Source organism: Gambusia affinis, linkage group LG07 (genome assembly GCF_019740435.1).
Source record: "Gambusia affinis linkage group LG07, SWU_Gaff_1.0, whole genome shotgun sequence".
Lineage (NCBI taxonomy): Eukaryota > Metazoa > Chordata > Actinopteri > Cyprinodontiformes > Poeciliidae > Gambusia > Gambusia affinis.
The window spans coordinates 10,467,675-10,485,887 of record NC_057874.1 but is presented as its reverse complement, the minus strand read 5'-3'; the positions used below and the strand labels follow the sequence as shown (position 1 = coordinate 10,485,887).

The 18,213-nt window shown below is 38.9% G+C and overlaps 4 protein-coding genes across 7 annotated transcripts in view; 2 read left to right on the top strand and 2 right to left on the bottom strand.

The window, feature by feature from the left end:
* Positions 1 to 23: 23 nt before the first annotated feature.
* mrpl20 (mitochondrial ribosomal protein L20) lies at positions 24 to 2,393 on the bottom strand. Its single transcript, XM_044123168.1, has 4 exons — positions 2,168 to 2,393; positions 1,886 to 1,996; positions 797 to 874; positions 24 to 702 (listed from the first exon to the last, which is right to left on the bottom strand). Exons 1-4 carry the CDS (start codon positions 2,252 to 2,254, stop codon positions 532 to 534), a joined length of 447 nt encoding a protein of 148 aa, XP_043979103.1. The 5' UTR covers positions 2,255 to 2,393; the 3' UTR covers positions 24 to 531.
* Positions 2,394 to 2,633: 240 nt separating this feature from the next.
* sdhb (succinate dehydrogenase complex, subunit B, iron sulfur (Ip)) lies at positions 2,634 to 7,160 on the top strand. The gene is made up of 8 exons (XM_044123167.1): positions 2,634 to 2,782; positions 3,596 to 3,729; positions 4,288 to 4,373; positions 4,483 to 4,619; positions 5,202 to 5,318; positions 5,404 to 5,505; positions 5,581 to 5,703; positions 6,645 to 7,160. Exons 1-8 carry the CDS (start codon positions 2,711 to 2,713, stop codon positions 6,723 to 6,725), a joined length of 852 nt encoding a protein of 283 aa, XP_043979102.1. The 5' UTR covers positions 2,634 to 2,710; the 3' UTR covers positions 6,726 to 7,160.
* A 1,932-nt stretch (positions 7,161 to 9,092) lies between these two features.
* Positions 9,093 to 16,314, top strand: mfap2 (microfibril associated protein 2). The gene is made up of 9 exons (XM_044123166.1): positions 9,093 to 9,203; positions 10,463 to 10,520; positions 12,955 to 12,999; positions 13,276 to 13,296; positions 13,378 to 13,458; positions 13,551 to 13,592; positions 13,678 to 13,765; positions 14,345 to 14,418; positions 15,741 to 16,314. The coding sequence occupies exons 2-9, from the start codon at positions 10,490 to 10,492 to the stop codon at positions 15,842 to 15,844; spliced, it is 486 nt and encodes a 161-aa protein (XP_043979101.1). The 5' UTR covers positions 9,093 to 9,203; positions 10,463 to 10,489; the 3' UTR covers positions 15,845 to 16,314.
* A 521-nt stretch (positions 16,315 to 16,835) lies between these two features.
* The window catches only part of LOC122834596 (rootletin-like), a 33,663-nt gene continuing 32,285 nt past the window's right edge, over positions 16,836 to 18,213 (bottom strand). For all 4 annotated transcript variants that reach the window (XM_044123164.1, XM_044123162.1, XM_044123163.1 and 1 more), the window contains exon 37: positions 16,836 to 17,879. In XM_044123164.1, the coding sequence (XP_043979099.1) occupies positions 17,799 to 17,879 (81 nt within the window). In that variant the 3' untranslated portion in view covers positions 16,836 to 17,798. The remainder of the gene's footprint in view (positions 17,880 to 18,213) is intronic.

The following is an 18,213-nucleotide window of genomic DNA, read 5'->3' as shown; positions in this document are numbered from 1 at the left end:
ACTTTAAAATAAGCAGCTTAATCTCAATATATATAAAAATGTTTAATGAATAAAGCATCTTTACATTCTCACCACAAGAAAGAATATATACACTGAAACAAAAAGTAGAATCAAATCAGAAGTTGCAGGTTGCAAATTCAAACCCAGTCATGAGTGAACATATTCTCCATTAAAGATGTGATTTTGGACACTTTTTTGTTGCATTGTTGTAATGTTTTGTTTTTTTAAATAAACATCTCCATGTTGTTGGGACCCCAGCACTGAAAGACTTCCATGTTAACTCTGCTTCAAGAACAAACGTTTTACTTCATCCAGTGACAGAGTTCTTCAGGAATCCAAGGAAGATTATCAACAAGACTGACATCTGACTGACACACACGAGTCTGACTTTATCGTTCTGATGAAGCGGCACATGAGGAAATACGATTTTTAAGATATTTTACATGTAAAATATACTGATGAAATGACAAAAGTAAGGTTCATGTCTCTGAACAACACAGCTCCTTGAATCCATGACTGAAGTCACTCTTTTTACTGCAGCATAACTCTGGAGAGGACACCTGGAGGCTCTTTGCCGTCTCCCAGCGCCGCTCGGAAACCTTCCTGCTGCCGAGCTCGAGCCAGCTTCGCCAGCGACAGGAAGGTCCGAGGCTCCGTGATGGCAATGTCGCTGATTACGCGACGGTTAAGCTGAACGCTGCACTGTTACGGAGGAAGAAGAAGGAAAGAAGCATGAAGAGCTGGAAGCAGGAACACCACAGCGGTTGGAGCTGGGTGGTGACACGATTCAACAAACCTTGTTGAGGTTGTGGATGAGGATAGGATACTTCATGTTGTGCTCTCGTGTTGCTGCTGCAATGCGTGTGATCCACAGCTGACAATAGAAAGCAACAAAAGGGAATACATTGATATAGTATCTGCACAAAACTATAGAAAACCCAGAAAAATTTAAATAACCATAAAATATCCATACATTCACAGGGATTTAGAGCTGGGAAAATTACAACACCACTGAAAGAAACTTTCTGATTTGCTGTATATTTAAGTTGATGGAATCACAAGTGCAAGACTCGAGCTGATAGACTGCCATTAATACCAATTACAGCAGATGATGAGCAACTTTTGACAGATTTAAATGAGGAGATCAACTTTATGTATCTCCTTTCTGTTAATAACCTTGTTTGGGTTTATTTTTCCATCTTCTGCTTGTATCACCTCAGATGGTTGAGTTTTGCTGCTGCAGAGACTCTGGATGCTGCATGAACTCATTCCACTTCAGAAAACCTAAACCACTTCTCACCTGTGACTATGATGCAATGACATTTTTGGCCTCGTTTGTTTCTTCCGGTGTCGACTAGAATGATACTGAGGTTACAGACTACATTGTAGGTGCATTACAAGGCTTGTTACAAATGTGTCTGGAGGTGGAAGCTAAGCTGAGGCAGCAAGTCTGCAAGAAATATATTTGATAACTTGAAGTCATCTTAAAGGACTGCATTCACAAGACTATATTATTTTTATAATATAAAATCATTGCTGAATATGTCAGAAAGAAATATGTTCATCCCAGGAGAAAAGCTGAATACAAATGAGCATACTGTACTCTGATTGGTTGCATTTTGCCTTTTGTGATGTCACCAAAAGGATGTGAGCACTGAGGTTAGCTTTGGGAAGGCCATTTTAACTCAACTAAGAAACATTTTACAAAAACATAGAAAGATAAACAAAATAGTTTTGTGTGTGACAAACTATATCTACAGCCAAATGATTTCATAAAAAAAAACTTTGCATGGTAGCTTTAAATTTCAGATTTAACCTTGGGTTGCATATAAGCAAGTATATCGATGTTATGTTTTTTAAACAGAAGGTAGTGTTGGGGTCTCACCGTCCTCATGTTGCGCTTTTTAAGCTTTCGACCTTTAGTGGCATAGACGAAAGCCCTCCTGACGGCCAGCACGGCCAGTTTGTAGCAGCGGTTCTTCCTCCCTCTGAAGTGCTGGTGGACGAACAGCGAGAAAAGCATTTATCTCAAGCACAATGGTCAATAAGAGCAGTTAAAGGACAGTAAATCTGCATATTTTTATACGTAATTAATGAAAGAACTGGAGATTTTAGGAAGTTTTATAAACTAGATGATAATCGCTCCAGGAAATAGTCTTAGCCTCACCCGCGCATGTTTAAGCAGTTCCTGTACTTTCCAGTACCTGTCGGGTCCACGGTTGCGGATCCAGCAAGATAACGTTAAAAATACCATTATACTTTCCCGTCACCTCGGCCCAGTTCGTCCTCTTTTGTTAGGAAACGAAACAACTGTCTGAAATGACCTTAACTTCGCAACACCTGTGTTATGCGAGTTCAGTTATCAGACGCAGCAATACGACTGGATCACGCTGGAAGAGGTACGTTTGTTTTCTTAACAGATAAAGCAGAGGAAGGAGAGTCAGTGAAGATTTCATATTAAAGTGGTCCAATAATGATACGTTTATTTTAAAATGATATGCGGTACGGAATGAAAAAATTATCTAACAAAGATGACGTTAAATAACAGGAATTAAAGAGGTTCTTGTGAACCAAGCGACAAGGCTGAACTAAAATCGGGACACAACGGCCAACAAAACCAGCGCCCCAGCAAAGGCTTCTGGCGCAGCCGCAGTGGAAGCTATTATCAGCCGGTGGAGGTCAGAGAGAAGAGAAACTTCGATCCGTAAAAATGTCTGTTGCTACCTTTACGTCCTTGAGCCGCTGCAGTGTTTTGGCTTTCCGCCCTCCTGCCGGACTGCTGGTAAGTTGTCAACCGGTGGATGAAACATACTTTCTGTCATCATTGTCGGAAGCCATCACTTTGTTTTGCTAATTTTGAGCTGAAGCACCACCGCTTTTACAACTGCTAAGGCTTCGTCTATTTTCTGGTTTCCAGTTTACACACCGTTTGGTTTAGTTGTTAGCTACATCATTTTGAGATCTTTTAATTCCTTTAAATCGAAATGTTGCAGCATGAGTATGTTTTTTAAATCAGATGATGACGATCTAACAACTAGTGTGAAACCACAACATCTCAAAGCGTGTTAAGAAATAAGACAGACACATTTTCCGCATGCTTAGCCTGTTAGCTTTTGGGTAATAAAGCTAAGTCACAATAAGCCATATAATTTTTTATATTCAGGTTGCAATTTTGATTAATTTATATAGCGCTAAACCGTAATAATATATGATAATAATATGTAATATATTTTAAATCACAACTCCAAACCATATATTGAAAATGTAATCAAATCAATATAATACGGTACAATCATTTAGACTAAAATTCAGTTAAAATTACTATTTCACTCCTAGTCGATTCATCCATTAAAATTCAGTTCATAAAGGAGAAGTGGTGGAAAGTTGACTTTGCAGAAAGCATGTGGTGACAGTGGAAGGAACAACTAGTTGTTGGGAAGAGGAAACAATCTAACACATATAAGCTGTTATATGTGTTATCTCTCTGGGATGACAAAGAGAGTACATATAACTAATAGTAGCTCCTTCATGGATTTGTCCAGGAAGGAAAACATGTTTTAAAACAATTTCTCTGGGTTTGTGTGGGTGTGTCCAGGCAGTGCGGTACGCCCAGACAGCTGCAGCTGCAGCTGTTCAGCCCAGAATAAAGAAGTTCCAGGTGTACAGATGGGATCCAGACACACCTGGAGACAAACCCCGCATGCAGACGTATGAGATCGACCTCAACACGTAAGGCTGTCTGCATTTTCCTCTGATCTCAGGAAACCTAGTAGTTTACACTGTATGTAATTATTTATAGATGCAAATATGAACAGACTGATAATTCTTTAAAACAAAATAGTTTTGATGGGAATACTGCAGCCCCCCCCCTCCCCCCTCAAATTAAGGTATTGAGATAGTGTGAACTGGTCCGCTCCAGTGATACCCGTCTCATCTAAACAGTCCAAATAGAACATTTTACAGCATTTAATATGCAAGTTTTAAACATTTTCCTTTTAAAATTTCTCTAAATTTCCCACAGAATTTTAATATTAACTCAGAACTCTCGATGAGCTTCAATTTTATCATTTTTATCTGATTTAATCTGTTGAAAAGTATAAATTTATCTAAGAATATCACCTGGACAGCTTATTTATTGATTAACAGAATCCTCAGCTTGTTTTAGTCCTCCTCTTTTACTTTTTAAACTAATAACATTTAATTGACTCTCATCTCTTTGTTGTCAAGGCAGTAGCAATAAAATCGGCCCAGTCTTCTGACTTTCTGAGTTTGCATTTCTTTACCCAGTTGCGGGCCGATGGTCCTTGACGCCCTCATCAAGATAAAAAATGAGATGGATTCGACTCTGACCTTCCGCCGTTCATGTAGAGAAGGTAAAACATAAGTTGTTTCAGAAAATCCTTGTGCTGCATCGCTTTTATCTTCAGAATAGGTCACAAATCCATTTTAATCCTTTTTTATCATTTATTTTGTGTGAATCAGGTATTTGTGGATCCTGTGCGATGAACATAAATGGAGGCAACACACTCGCCTGTCTCAACAAGATTGACTCCAACCTCAGCAAGCCCACCAAGATTTACCCACTTCCACACATGTATGTGGTCAAGGACCTGGTCCCTGTGAGTAAAAAGTCCTGCACTTTGAAACCCATTCACCATGATCAACTATAAAGTTCTTATTCCAGGGTAGGCAAGTCACTGAAGCAAACTTTACTGGACAATAAATTGTCCCAGAAGTTATTGCGATAAACGATAATATCGTTGTCTTTAGGCCGTCTTCAAGGATTCTAATGGTCATGCAAGGACGCATTCTCAAATATCAATAAATGTTAAATTCTAATGAACATTTCACACTGAAACTGGAGAGAAATATCCAAAATTATCTCAAAATATCTCAGAACCAGCAAATAAAATAAATTATGATGTCTCTGTAAACAAAATTGCCCTTCGAAAAAAATAGCTAGTTGAAACTGACGGAAGACTTTATCATCCAGTTTTTGGTAGAAAGAGATAAAAGGGAAAAAAAAGGATAAATCATACAAATGGAAATGATTGAGCTCAGTTTACTTGATCATGCAATCACAAATATTTTGATTGGTTTTTACTGATACGGTTTAAATAAGTTGCATAAACCGGATTTATTCTGAAACATTTCCACACCGTCACCTGAGGTTTTGCCGAGCATTTCCGTTCTGCTCGCAGGACATGAGCAACTTCTACGCCCAGTACAAGTCCATCGAGCCGTACCTGAAGAAGAGGGACGACTCGAAGGAGGGGAAGGAGCAGTACCTGCAGTCTGTGGAGGACCGACAGAAGCTGGTGAAGCTCCACCTTCGCTTCAGGAAAACAGAGAAGGGCTTCCAGGGCTGGCAGGGATCTGAATCTGTCTGTCTGCTGTGTGTAGGACGGCCTGTACGAATGCATCCTGTGCGCCTGCTGCAGTACCAGCTGCCCCAGCTACTGGTGGAACGCAGACAAATACCTCGGGCCGGCTGTCCTTATGCAGGTGTGTGTGCCGGGTTGGCTTATTGTAGTCTCAGGCAGCTCATAAAACCAAGTCGTGTGTATTGTTGTGTCCCAGGCGTACCGCTGGATGATCGATTCACGGGACGAGTTCACAGAGGAGCGTCTGTCCAAGCTGCAGGATCCGTTCTCCCTCTACCGCTGCCACACCATCATGAACTGCACCAGGACCTGCCCAAAGGTCTGTCGGCAGGCTGCGTTTCTGCTACCATGCATTTATTAAATCAGCTTATTGGGCTGTTTCATGTTCAAAACACGTTGTGAAGCTGAAAAGATTTAGTCGCATTTAAATTATTTTTTTTTTCTATTTACGACAAAATATGCGAGTGAAAATTGTATAATAAGACGTAAAATTACAGACTATTTAATATGAGAAACAACCTGATTATAGAAAAATATCTGATTACAATACTGTTGCTGAAAGTCACACGAGTTCTAGTTAAACTAACATTTTTCTTCCTCCTTTTTTTTTTTTTCTTTTTTACCATTACGGTACACAGAAATCCCACCGCACTCTGAGCTTTCCTGTCTCTGACAGTGAAAATGCACAAGTCAATAAGAGTCCATTCAACTGGTTAAATAAACAATCAGTAGATGTTGATTGTGACTCTACTCTGTCTAGGACAAACATTTCAATGCACTTAGATGTAATTAGACAACCAAAATCATTTTAATTGCAGAAAATTAAGTTTTTCAGCCAATCGGTGTTTTCATTGGTCACTTTTTTTCTTTTTCTTTTTTTTTTTACCAATTCTTAAAAAAATTAAATGCAAATCATCTGCATTGAAATGGGAAAAATGCAAATTAGATTTTTACATATAATCCAGGTGCATTATTTCTATGGAATTCACATTCTATGCATTATTTATTTATCTATTTATTTTGTGTTTATCTACAACTTCTTCCCTTCCTTCGTTGAGTGAACGAAAATAAAACCACTAAGTCTTGACATGTTGTGTTTTTGATTTATTTTATTGTGATCCTGTTAAAGAACTATTAAATATTAGAATGTTTCTTTTGTACTATTCTCCTTTTTCACGCCGTCTCTGTTTGTTCTTCATGAACAGTGGATCTTGTTCCGCCTGGATATTTGACGGATGTTCCCTCTGTTTTGGTTGGCAGGGCCTGAACCCAGGAAAAGCCATCGCTGAGATCAAGAAGATGATGGCCACATACAAGGAGAAGAAAGCAGCAGCTGTTTGAAACCCCTGCTCCCGTTTTCTACAACTCGATTGATAAATTATTGATTACAGAATGCTCTTTGAGGTCTGACGGGCCTGAACACCAGTCATCTCAAACACCACATGATGTTTCTGTCCTGGAAATGTGTGTGTGCGTGTGGCTGGAGGACTTGGTGTTACACAAACGCACAAGTACAGTATGAATGCTGGAAAGAGTGTGTGTCTGAGTCTTAGCAGATGATTTTATCTCCAACTCTACTGTGTGGATGTTTGTGTACGCGGGAAATACTTTGCTTCACATTAAAGTGGGAAAACCAGTGTGTTTTCTTATGTTTAGCCAAACTCCTTAGTTTTCTCCTTCTATATTTTGCACTTGTATGAAGACAAACAGTACATAAGTTCCCTCCTTGCCTACAGCTCTTTGTTTTTTGATGGAAAATAAATACTATAAGTGGTAGTGACTTGTTTTTTGTGTGTTCTGTTCGACTGAAATCATCTTCAGATACTCAAACATTATCAATTGAAGAAAAAAATAAATGTTGAAACTCATACTAATTCAAATTTGCATTTTTATACTTCTATTTGAGACCTACTGATTATAAAAACAGATCAAACCACCCAGACGTTTTGGATTCTGGAAAACGAGCTGTTAGGTCACAATGAACGGGCACTCCGCTGTTACCTAGCAACCGCAGCAGGGCCCAGCCCGTCACCTAGCGACCCCAATTGAGCCCCAAAACGCTTGGCCAGCTGGTTTTAGCGCTTATACAAGAACTGATGGAAAAGACAAAACAAGTGTTTTGTTGCTGACTTACCTTTCAGAAACCACTTGAAACATTATTGTTGGTTGTGCAGGAGGCTCTACTTTTTTAAAAAAAATGTTCGGCTGTATAATTGCGCATCTGTTTGCAGCCATTTCAAGAGCGAGTATAAAACCTTGAGTTTGGGGGCGTGGCCAGCAGCACTTTGGATTTAAAGTGACAAGAGTCTCTAAAACAGCTCAATCTTAAAGGAGCTCAAATTATAAAAAAAAAAAAAAAAAAAAAAAAAAAACTTGGAAAAAGAAAAGTAACATGTTTTGTGTAGTTCATAGACCTATTCTAACATGTTTAAGGAAAAACAAAAAGTCACATTTAAGAGATGAGGCAGCCCTCCTGGATGAAACAAACTTTATAACTGGTTATCTCAAAGGTTCTCTGTATGTTTGTCAAAAACCTATACAATGTGATTAAATTTGGTGTAAATTCTTTACAGATTAGACACAGTGGGTAACAGATATATTGTGTTTCTCTTTTTTTGCCTCTATGGTGAGGATTAGTTTTTGAACTCACCACAGGTGCTTTATTGAATAAACTGCCCAGTGCAACACATTTAATTCTGGTAAAGCATATTCACTTAAGAAAAACATGTAGAAAGATTTGTTGAATTTTTCTGCCACACAAGTTTCCATGGCAAGACAAACTGTTTTCTTATGGAGAACCAAATTATTTATTTAATTTTGGGTGAAATGGCTCTCCATATAGGGGGTGGGGGGGTGCTTAATATTTGCTTAAGTGTAGCTACCACATGGGGGCGCTGCAGTCCCAGGAGGCCTCAGCTTCAATAATACTCGCCAACTTTAGGAAAGGAACCACTTAAATACTTCCTGATCAGATAAAGTTTTCAAACTGTTCTATAAAGGGTTAGTCTTTATAGAACAGAATTTGAGTGGAGCAGATGTCAGAGTGTATAATGTTTATGGATGCACGGATTTACAGGTATCACCCAATGATGTACATTTTTTAAATGCATGGTTAATGCTGATATTGGTGCATTCCGAATATTTTTTATTTTTTAGTCACCAATGCAAGGATACCAGGTCAATAGATGGATTCTACATCTTATTTGTCTAAAGTCAAAATAAAACAAATTTCAACCAACATGGCTGCTGAATTTTCCATTGTTCCTCTTTGGGACTTTGACTCAGTAGATACATCTGTGGCTCCAGACGTTTGGCCTCCAGCTGCAAATTTTCCCTTCAACTGATATTTGCTTCAAACAAAAAGTTTTCCTTCCACTATATTTTCCAATATTTTTGCTGTGAACAGTCATCTTCTTTAGCAATGGCAAAAAATAGCATTCAAATGTGCACAAGTCTCAATTTTGAATTGAATCATTGAAATAATTTAATTTTGTAAGTAACTGAGATGCACTTGTAAACCGGATTGTTGTGTTTTACTCAAATGAGTTCATTTGCATTAAGAGTTTTTGAAGACCACGGCCTTGTCATAGTTTAAAATGCAGCACTGTGTTCATGTGCTGCCCCAGATCGACTCCTGACTAAAATGAATGAGTAAGTGTTAGCCAGTCGGTGGAGCGCTGGTGTCTGGGTCGGGGGTGGGAGCAGCAGGAGGAGGGGATTGCTGATGTGGGCTGGTTCAGTGAAGAGCTGCAGGATTCTTCTGCTTTCACAGGAGGCATCCGCGCCGGCAGAGGTTGAAGATAACTGAACCAAAGTTAGGTAAGAAATCTGCATTAAAGCTCACGAATGCATCTAAATGTCTGTTTGCTTCTCTCTTTTTTTTTATGCTCAACACTGATGTAATTAAATTTGTCCAGAAGAATTTACTTTAATTAAAAAGAGAAATGAGACGATTGTGGATCAATAAATGATGGGTTATTCTGTTTTAATGCGTGTTCAAAGTTGGCATGTTGGCTGTGGGTTTTTTTTTTTTTTTTGTTGTTGTTTTTTTTACCAGAGATGAGGAAGATGAGTGAAGATGCTGGAGAGAAAATTTAAGTGAAAAAAAAAATAAAACTGCTCTGATGGGGGTCAATGAGAGCACACTGCAAGTTGGAAATGTGTCGTCTTTGTTTGTAACTGGACTCCAAAAACTCCGACACAAATGGATGCCAGCCGAGCATCTCCTGTTGCTGTCCTCAGATTGTGGAGGATGGGGGGTGCAGGGGGCTCTGGGGGGCTCTGTAGCTTGAAAGTGGAGGACTGAAGTGTGGAAAGAGGGGGGCTAATTGCTCCCAGATGTGTGCTGAGAAAACATATGGTTTCTGATAGACACCATGATGCAGGGAAAGGAGCAGTGGGTTTGTGTGTTTGTGAGTTATGCTGGTGCACAAAGACATAAATACTGCAGTCCATTGTTTCAGTCAGAGGGTGGGATGCATAATGTGCAGATCTGTAGTTGAGGGGGAAATAATCATACTTTCCATAAAGTAGTTTCAGTCCGGAAATCAAGAGTAGGACGTTTAATGTGTGCAAAAAAAGTCAGATTCACATTTTCTGTGCTTCTCCAAGGGAGTTTTAGGCTCCCATTTTTGAGTAGTTTTTTTTTTTTAGTTTCTTGGAGGACAGAAGAAAGAAAAGAGAGAGAGGAGGGGGAAGGGTTCGAGGAAATGACCAGTGAGTGTGACAGAAGGGAAATGAAGGATGTAGAGACAGAGAGGAAGAAAGGGAGGGAGGGAGGGAGAGCTGAAGAAAACTCACAGGGAGAAGCGGGGGTGGGATTTAAGGGGGTCTTCTGTTTCTTTTCTTGGAATGCAGCTTTGACAGTGTCTGCCGCAGCAGCGAGGAAAAAGAAAGAAAAACTCGCTGTAAGTTTTTTTCAGGGTCTGTGTGAGGCCGGTGAGGGGAGAGAGCGGCGGGGGGGTTGGAAAGGTGACGGAGGGAGGAGGAGAAGGAGAGGAGAAGGAGAGGAGGAGGAAAGGGAGACAAAAGGAAAACTTTCTTGTCCTCATGCTGCTTTGTTTCTGTCTTCTCCTCAGTTAAAGTCAGTCTACCTCCCAGTGACCATGAGAGTCCTCCTACTCATCTGCATGCCAGGTAGCTGCCATGTAACATTTGACGTGCATGTTTGTTGAATTTTCACACAAACTACAACATTAGGCTCAGCTGTAATAGAGGCTGCCATTTACACTAAACAAAACATCCAACTTTTCTCCTTGAATCTGCAGAAGTTTTCTCAGGATATTTTATTTATATGTGTTTCATTAGGCACTGTATGTAGCAGAAAGACTTTGTTTCCCCCACACAAATTTTTCTTTTTCCTTTTTTTTTGTTTTGTTCCACTTTAATGTTTTAGACCAGAGGCATCCAAACTTTTTGTCACTTTTTGTGGGCCAAAATCGACAGCTCAAAGCTACTCATGGATAAAAACAAATACATTTTAAATACTAAATTCACCAAAATGTTGCTGTGATAGTTTTTGTTTTGTTTTTACCTACTCAACAATAAACTGAGCACATGCTATGTTAATTAAACAAATTATCAGAATTTTTTTCTAAAACCTTATTTTTGAAAGGCATCCAGTTTGCTTATTATTTTGGATTCGGTTGCAGAAAATAGGAAAAAACAATTTGCCCGTTCTCAGTAATAAATAACAGGATCCAGGTCAGTCTTTATTTAAAAAATACTTACTGTAGTTAGTCAGATTTGGGTGCACCACGTTGTACTTTAGAGGATAAGTCCATGAATAGATGAGCTGGTAGTTACCATGACGACAAAAAGAAAACAGAAAGCTTGGAAAGTGTGACCACTTTGTGTTGCAACTAACATTTTGATTTGCAAGTCATAGTTTTGTCCTAATTTATTCTTGAATCATTGTAAAAAATAATAATAATAATAATAAATAATAAATAAATTTAAAAAATCATTCCAGGGGCCACAAATGGCCCTCAGCCCCCATTTTGAACAACCTTGTTTAGACTAAACAAATTTTAAAATCAGACACAGATTATGATTTTAGTTATTAAAGAAAAAAGAGCAATCCAAACTAACCTCTTATGTTAAATCATGAATTCATTTGATTTAACTACAATTTTGGATATTTCACAGTTAACATTCTAGCTTCCTCCTGCTACATGTCGGGCTCTTGAGCAAGGCACCAAACCCCAACTTACCCAACAGTCTGAGTATTGGTGTATGACTGTGTCCACATAACTGGGTAAATGTGATTCCAGTGCAAAGCACTTTATTAAATTGTTGGTATGTCCACTGGCTCCTATTCAGTAAAACAAAGCTAACTCAAAATAAAGGTGCGGGGTAAGTTGGCGAGCACTGCAGGCCTTACGTGCCTCAGTTAAAGTCAGTGTTTATTATATCAACTGGTGTCCGTTTGATAATCACAAAGAGAAAACCACTGTCTGATGTTTAGGGCTGGACAATAATTCAATAAGAGTATATATAGCAATAGACAGGTGATCAATATCAGTAAATAAAACATCTGATGGAATATTCAATATTCAGTTCCCAGAGTATTTACTGAAAGTCAGCTAACAGTTGGTGGAATGAACTTACTAATTCGTTCTTTGGTTACTTAGCAACGCAGTCTGGTTACCTAGCAACAACCTGCTGAGAAACCTCCACAGCAGCAGCTTCATGTTTTGCTACAGCTAAATAATATAAAACAACAGCGTGGAGAGGAAACTGTGGATAAAACAGGAAGAGTAACGTCAACAATTTGGTGCTGTTTCAGATATTTAAAACAAAAAACTAATCAATGATTATCAATACCGACTGATATGAAATGTTTGTATTGTGATAGGTTCAAATCACTCACTTTTACCAAAAATAGAGTTGCTGATTCAAGACTTTGGAGAGAAATATTCAGGGAATGTATGAGAAAAAAAGACAATAGGAATGAAATTTTAAAGGAGAATATCAAGTCATCAGTTGGTGAACTTATGCTTATGTGGCAGGAACAAAAAGTACACCTGTTAAATGCTAAAAAATAAAAAAAGATGATTTTTAAGTGATTCAATTAAAATCTGGACTTAAATTTACAAAATCAAAAATTTTGCTGATCAAAAATTTGATTGATGATCAAAAGGTATCAGTTTCAAGGACGTATTTTTATGCAGCACCAGAATAGAATAACTTTAATAGCTTAATAAGGAAAACCCATATTACTCAGGTTATCTAAGTCTAATATTAAAATGTATGTAATGATCTGAAACATTTAAGTGTGACAAGATAGGATAAAAAGCAACAATTTAATCTGTAAAGGGGGTAAATATTTATTCCTAATTATGTCTCCTAGTTAAATTCGTTGTATAAAAGGGGGATAACTGGGTTCCTGCTTGTCTAAAGTCTTCATTTGATCTCGACCTCATTCTGTGTGCATCATCATGAAAAGTTAAAAACTGTATTCACTGCTTAATAACAGGAGAGAGCGCTCCGTGAATAAACATCTCATGAAGTAAATGATTAGGAGAAGATCTAACATCTGCCTGTTTTGTTTTTTTATGCTGTTCTCCAGTTGTGCTTGCTCAGGCCCAGTACCAGGAACAGGTTCCCTTCCCTGGTGAGTTTATTCTCAGAATATTGAGTTGCGCTGTGGAAGCTCAGCACATCTGCTGCTGATCCGTGGCTGCCCTCTGATGTTTCATCGAGCCTCCATGGTTCTCTCTGTTGTTGTTTACCGGCCGCGCCGCAGCTGTTTTCAGTTCACTCTACTGGTATACTAGATGTAAACATGCTGGAGATGAAGTCATTTAATACATCTTTGCACTTGTTTTCGTATGTCTTCTCTTTTTGGGTTTTGATCTCACAAAATGTTTCTCTCTCTTCTAATTCGCAGACTCGTATGACTATTATTCAGGTAAAAATCCTCTCAATGCTGTTCAGATTTTCCACTTTAGGTGTTAAAAAATGATTAAATATTCGTAACTCTTTGGACCAGAAACCCAGAACCCAGAGCCTTTCCCCGGGTCCTACCAGCAGCAGGTCCAGATTGAGCCTGCGGTCTTTCCGGAGAAGTCAGGTAAACCCGTTGGATCCTCATCCTGCCACCTTCGACACAAGACTTTTCTAAACGCCGGTGTTTCATGCTTTTTTGCTGTGTTTGGGATCCAGATCCGACCTTTGAAACGGAGCCCACAGAGCCTGGACCGCTCGGTAAGACAGTTGCGCAGCAGAGAGGACTGGCAGCTGGTTGTGGCAGAGCGAAGAACTGATTTTTATTTTGTTGTCTGATTCCCAGACTGCAGAGAGGAGCAGTATCCCTGCACCAGACTCTACTCAGTGCACAAACCATGCAAGCAGTGTCTGAACAGCCTCTGCTTCTACAGGTAGAGACAGTTCTTAGACATAAGAGGCTCATCCCACACAGATATTACTGTGCTCCTGCTTCAGAGGAAACAGACGAGGAAACAAATCAATGTATGATTTTTAAAAAAAAGCAAAATAAATAAATCTTGATTCTGGACCAATATAAAATTAAATAAATACACAATATGAACAAATTGAAAAGATAATTAAATAGAAATAAGAAGCTTGGAAATAAAATGTAGAATTAAATAACAGCTCATTTAAATGAATGCTTTTGAAAATAATAAATATTAAATTATGTTACACTGTATAATCAAAAAAGTTGGGAAAGTTCTTATTTTTGGATTTATTGAATGCAATATTTGGCACATAAAATACTTTACATATTTATTATTTGTTTATTGCCAGTTTTGTCAGAACCCGTCATCCATAGTAGCAGCGCAAGAAGACTGGACGTTTGTTTTTAGTGAGCAAGTAAATCATTAGCAAAGTACATTTTTTGTGGTGTATATGTAAATGTTTAGGAAGTGAACGCAGATGCTTCTCAGTGTTTGGGTTCTGATAAGTTCGACGTCTGAGCTTTTTGTGTCTTTGCTCAGTTTGAGACGAGTTTACGTCATCAACAAGGAGATCTGCATGAGGACCGTGTGCGCACATGAGGAACTGCTCAGAGGTGAGTCCCGAGCCGCAGAGTAGGAAACCCTGGCATCACTGACTGAACAGCAACGGCAAACTGCACAGTAATGGGATGATAAAACTTTTATTTGTTTGCTTCAGAAACTGCCCGTGTGCGCCACAGGGCTGCAACGTCCTTCGTTAGTGAAACAAGCCGCATTCATTAGCAGAAACACTCAGGAAATGAGTCAGAGATCAGCCTATAACACAAGATAGATAAATCACCTTTTAAACCTCAGGAAATACTATAAGTGCCTGAGCTTCATTAGACTAGAGTTTATGCTAGTTGTTTTAAATCGTGAGGTCAGTGTGCATCTAATGAAACACAGAACTGCTTCCTTTAATCCACTGGTCCAAGTCGCCCTGCATGGTTTATGTGTCTCTGCACTTCAAACATCTGACTTGAATGAATGGCTGATTAAAACGCTTCTGCTGCATTTGATGACGGCATAGAAGGCCATTCAATTATTTGAACTGAAGCAGATCTAAAACTTGCAGGGCAAGGGTACATAAGGACCACTGCTGTATCCCATGCAGTAACAGAAATAAGATTTCCTTAATTCTCTGTTTTAAAGAGGACCTACTGTGCAAAATTCCTATTTTGCATGTTTTTATACGCACACTTGGCTCTTAACTGGTTTTAAAATCAGCTTAAAAATCCACCCAGCCATTTTTGTCTGGAAAAAGAGCCGTTTCAAAAACCTCCCGATTGTTGAGTCACACTGTACTGTTACCTAGCAACCCCAGCAAGGCTCCAGAACATTTGGTCAGCTGGTTTTACCTGTGTACAATGGCTGCTGGAAAAGTTTTGTTGTTGAGTTACCATCCAGGAGGCACTTGCTGCATTCTTGATGTTTGTGCAGGAGGCTCTACTTCTGTTTTTCAAAGATGTACTGTTGTATAATTGCGGATCTGTTTGCAGCCACTTTCACATGTGAGTGTAAATGCTGAGTTGGGGGGTGTGGCCAGCAGCAGCTTAATTGGTTTTAAAAAGGCGCCCAAAATAGGCAAAACTGACCAGACTCTCATTATCTAACAATTATTTTTGTTTTAAGAAAATGAAATGAAAATGTTTTTTTATTGCCCATTTAGCTATCCTAACCTATTCCAGGTAGCATAACAGTTCACCTTTACGGATGCATTCAGCTGATTATAAAAAGATGATTAGAAATAGAAAACTGTGAGAAGATGATCAAATCAGACTAGATATTTTCTGGTATCTTGAAGTTCTGTTTATGGCGGGCTGGACTTGGCCCCGGGGCCTTGAGTTTGGCACGTCTTAGAGAACGAACTGACCTCTCTGTGTTCGCTTTCTTTCAGCGGATCTGTGCCGTGATCAGTTCTCTCGCTGCGGTGTGATGGCGCTCAGCGGTCAGTGCGCGTCGCTCGGAGGAAGCTGTGGGAAAAGCTGCGGCGGCTGCTGATCCGGACCGTAACGCTGCCAGCCGGGATACAGACTCCTCTCCCCTCCCGACTCCTCCGTGCAGCTCCATACTCTTGTGCGAAAAGCACTTTGATTTTTTATTTTTATTTTTTTTAAATGTCTGCCCAGTAGATCCTGTGTACTTTGAGGGATCAACAATAACACTGACGGATATGCGAGTCACTGGTGCTATAAAACTTTTAGAGGTGCACATAAAACCATGAAAACTCATTTTATTCCTGTTTTTTTAAATCTTTTTTTTAAACATTGTGCCATAATAATCTCATATCTGTGTTTGTACTGTACTTTTGTTGAAAAGCAGTCATTAATAGAGATGATCAGGAGAGACAATAAGATGCTGCAGAACATCAGCATGATTGGTCTAAAGGGCCGTCCAACCACCGCCTCTGTACTACTGCTCTGTAAAAATGTCACCATAAAAACTGAAAAAAATAAAATGTTTAAACTCCAGCTGCTCGGTGTGAGGTTGTGCACTTTGACTAGGCCCTTATAACATGCAAATGCCTGTTATATATATTATAGCAGAAAGGCAACCGTAAGAAAGTCTTACAGTATTCAATAACGCCGCAAGAACTGATCATCGCCAGAGAAAGCAAAAGGAAACAAATTCCTCCATGTCCTCTAGGGGGCTCTCTCGAGACCAAACGAGGAGTAAAATGATCGATTTAAAAGAAAAAATGTGTATTAATTTAGTACATCGACAACCCAGGCCTTCCCAGGCTTCACATGACTATAATCTGCTAAATAAAAGAATGTCAAATTAAATCACATCAATGTGAGAATCACATCACAGCATCTACTGGCTATAATAATACTTTTGTGCTTTAAAAATATTCAATTCCCAATTTTCCTTTTTCTATATTTATCCAGATTCTCTTCTGGGAAAAAACAAAACAGACTTTCAAAGACTGCATAGGAATCCTGCAGGTAGTTCAGTAGTTTGTGTGAAAGATGCAATAAAATACAAACTGTCAGAAGCACAAATTTGTCTTTTATTGTAAATTACCAAGGTGATCTTTTAGCTCTTTTTAGCTTTTCCTCTTCTTATTCCAACTCATGCAAGTATTTGTCCAGTTTTAGATTTTACACATAAACCAAACCACGCAGTTCTAATTTTTATCTTCTGTCCTAATGTAAAGTATTAAGATACGTATTGTATTTATTTATCCTAACAAAGATGATGCTTGTTACAAATAGCTAAAAGAGAAACCCTGCTGATCTGGACCTGTGATAAAAATCATCCCCACAGCATGGTGCTGCCACTCCTACATTTCTTCTTGCGGTCTGCAGAAAACATGGTTTTCATGTTTATTCAATCTCAAATGTGACTGATGTAACTCGCCGTCAGTCTGTCAGTGTTCGTACAGCAAGGAAAAAAGTACATGTGGACAATAATACTGACTCCTAAAAACATAATGCAGTAAAGTAATAAAAAAATAATCAGGTTTTCAGTTATAAAATAGGGTTTAATCTAACATTAGATAACTAATTAAATCTGTCTCTAAGAGAACAAACGGTGCACTTCACTTAATGGTGCTTTAAATACTTTTTCTTTGTCCTTTAACAGTTGTAAATAATCTCCAAAATTTAAAATCCTGCACAATGTCCAAACTCGGCAGAGAAATCCCGCAGCGATTTGAATTTTTTCCTAAAAACCAGCAGAAAGTTTGAGAAGATGTTCAGCCAGGACCGATTCCAGATGTTTAAGGAGCGATTAGTGGCTTGCTGGAGGTTTTAAGGCATTTTCGCATGTTTGTGCTTCATTTGGTTGGTGATTGGTGCTCTAAGCATCAGGGAAGCGCCTCAAGAATCAAAAATAATTTTCACAGCCACAGTGAGCTGCGTTTAGAGTCACAGTACGGATTAATTTGAGTTAGAGTTTTTACATTAACGAGGAGTTTTCCCTGAATCAGTTTCTTCCTCTGAGCTGCGTCTCATTTGGACAGCAGCGATGCTGGGAGAGACGGCTGCCGTCGCTTCATCTCCTGCTGCAGCTGCTCCTTCAGAGTGGAAACCTGAAGGGAGAAACAAAGATGTTACATTTTAACCTGAACGACTGATCACATCACTATAATCTGCAATCCAGCTTGGAGTGGGAAACACAGGGAAGAGAGGGCAGCTTTTACAGACTCTGTTATTATGATTAAACAGCATCTTTATTAGACTTTCAACACATTTACACAAAAAAAGACTAAAATTCCTAGATAAAATAAAGTATTACTAGATAAAGTACCTAAGAAAGAGTTTGAGATACAAATAAAGTGTTTGGAAATGTGATACGCCCCACATTTTATTATGTTACGTCCACAATAGTCGATGTTGCCATGAAGTAGTGCATCATTATAAAGT